At 68.8% G+C, this 868-nt stretch overlaps 1 protein-coding gene across 1 annotated transcript in view; it reads left to right on the top strand.

Annotated features, from left to right (window-relative positions):
• Nucleotides 1-509: 509 nt before the first annotated feature.
• Nucleotides 510-868, top strand: part of ETFA (electron transfer flavoprotein subunit alpha) — a 58033-nt gene continuing 57674 nt past the window's right edge. Inside the window, exon 1 of the mRNA XM_006905338.3 lies at nt 510-665. Within this exon, the coding sequence (XP_006905400.1) occupies nt 627-665 (39 nt within the window). The 5' untranslated portion in view covers nt 510-626. The remainder of the gene's footprint in view (nt 666-868) is intronic.

Below are 868 nucleotides of genomic sequence, written 5' to 3'. Positions count from 1 at the left end.
TGTCTCCAGCCGTTCTGCAGGCAGCAGAGTCCTGCCTCTAGTCTTTGCACCTTCCCGTCACAGTCCTTCCCTGCCTGTGCCCACGCGCTTCCTTCCTTCCATTTGAACCCGGCTCAAATGTCACCGGTTCGGTGGATCGCTCCTCCCGTTACAGGGATGACACGTTTACTTGGATGTTTCCTCCAGGGGCTGGCGAAGTCAACATCCTACGTACCGTTGTCTTACATCCCCCGGACTTGGAAAATGTGCTTAGCACACCGTGGGTGCCGCGTCGGTGTCTGTGACCGCTGGGAGTGAGCCGGGTGGACTTCGCAGCGCTGGGAGCCGGGGCAGTGACGTCATCGGCTCGGGGGCGAGGCCGGGGGGCCGCCGCCTCCCAGCCGCGCCGAGAGCGGCCTCACCTTTGCCCCACTCCGAAGCCCGGCCCCTAACTTTCCGCCGCCCCCATTGGCTGCGCGGCCGCCCAATGGGCAGACGGGAAGCGCGAGCTAGTGCTCTCCGCCCGGGACGTCAGCTCTCGCGAGAGCTCTCGCGAGCGTTGCCGTGACTGGCTGAGGCGGCGCACCTGTGTCCGCGTCCAGCTGCTGTGAGGCCGAAGGTTCTCGAGGCTCCGGCGAGCACAGACCATGCTCCGAGCGGCGGCTCCGAAGCGTCTCCGGCGGGCGGTGAGTCGGGTGGGGGCCGAGCCCAGTGACGGTCTCGGAGAAGGTCAGCGGCCGGCCGCCTGACTGGCCCTCTCGCAGGCCCGGCCACGACCCCGGAGTTGCGGGGCTGCCCTTGTCCGGCGGCCGCTCGAGGCCGAGGTCAGACGGCGGGGTCCCGGTGACCCCGGGGGGAGGACCTGCCCCGCTGTCGCTCGTCTCCCCGC

The sequence above is a fragment of the Pteropus alecto genome, unplaced genomic scaffold (assembly GCF_000325575.1).
Source record: "Pteropus alecto unplaced genomic scaffold, ASM32557v1 scaffold60, whole genome shotgun sequence".
Lineage (NCBI taxonomy): Eukaryota > Metazoa > Chordata > Mammalia > Chiroptera > Pteropodidae > Pteropus > Pteropus alecto.
This window is presented reverse-complemented; position numbering and strand designations above follow the sequence as displayed.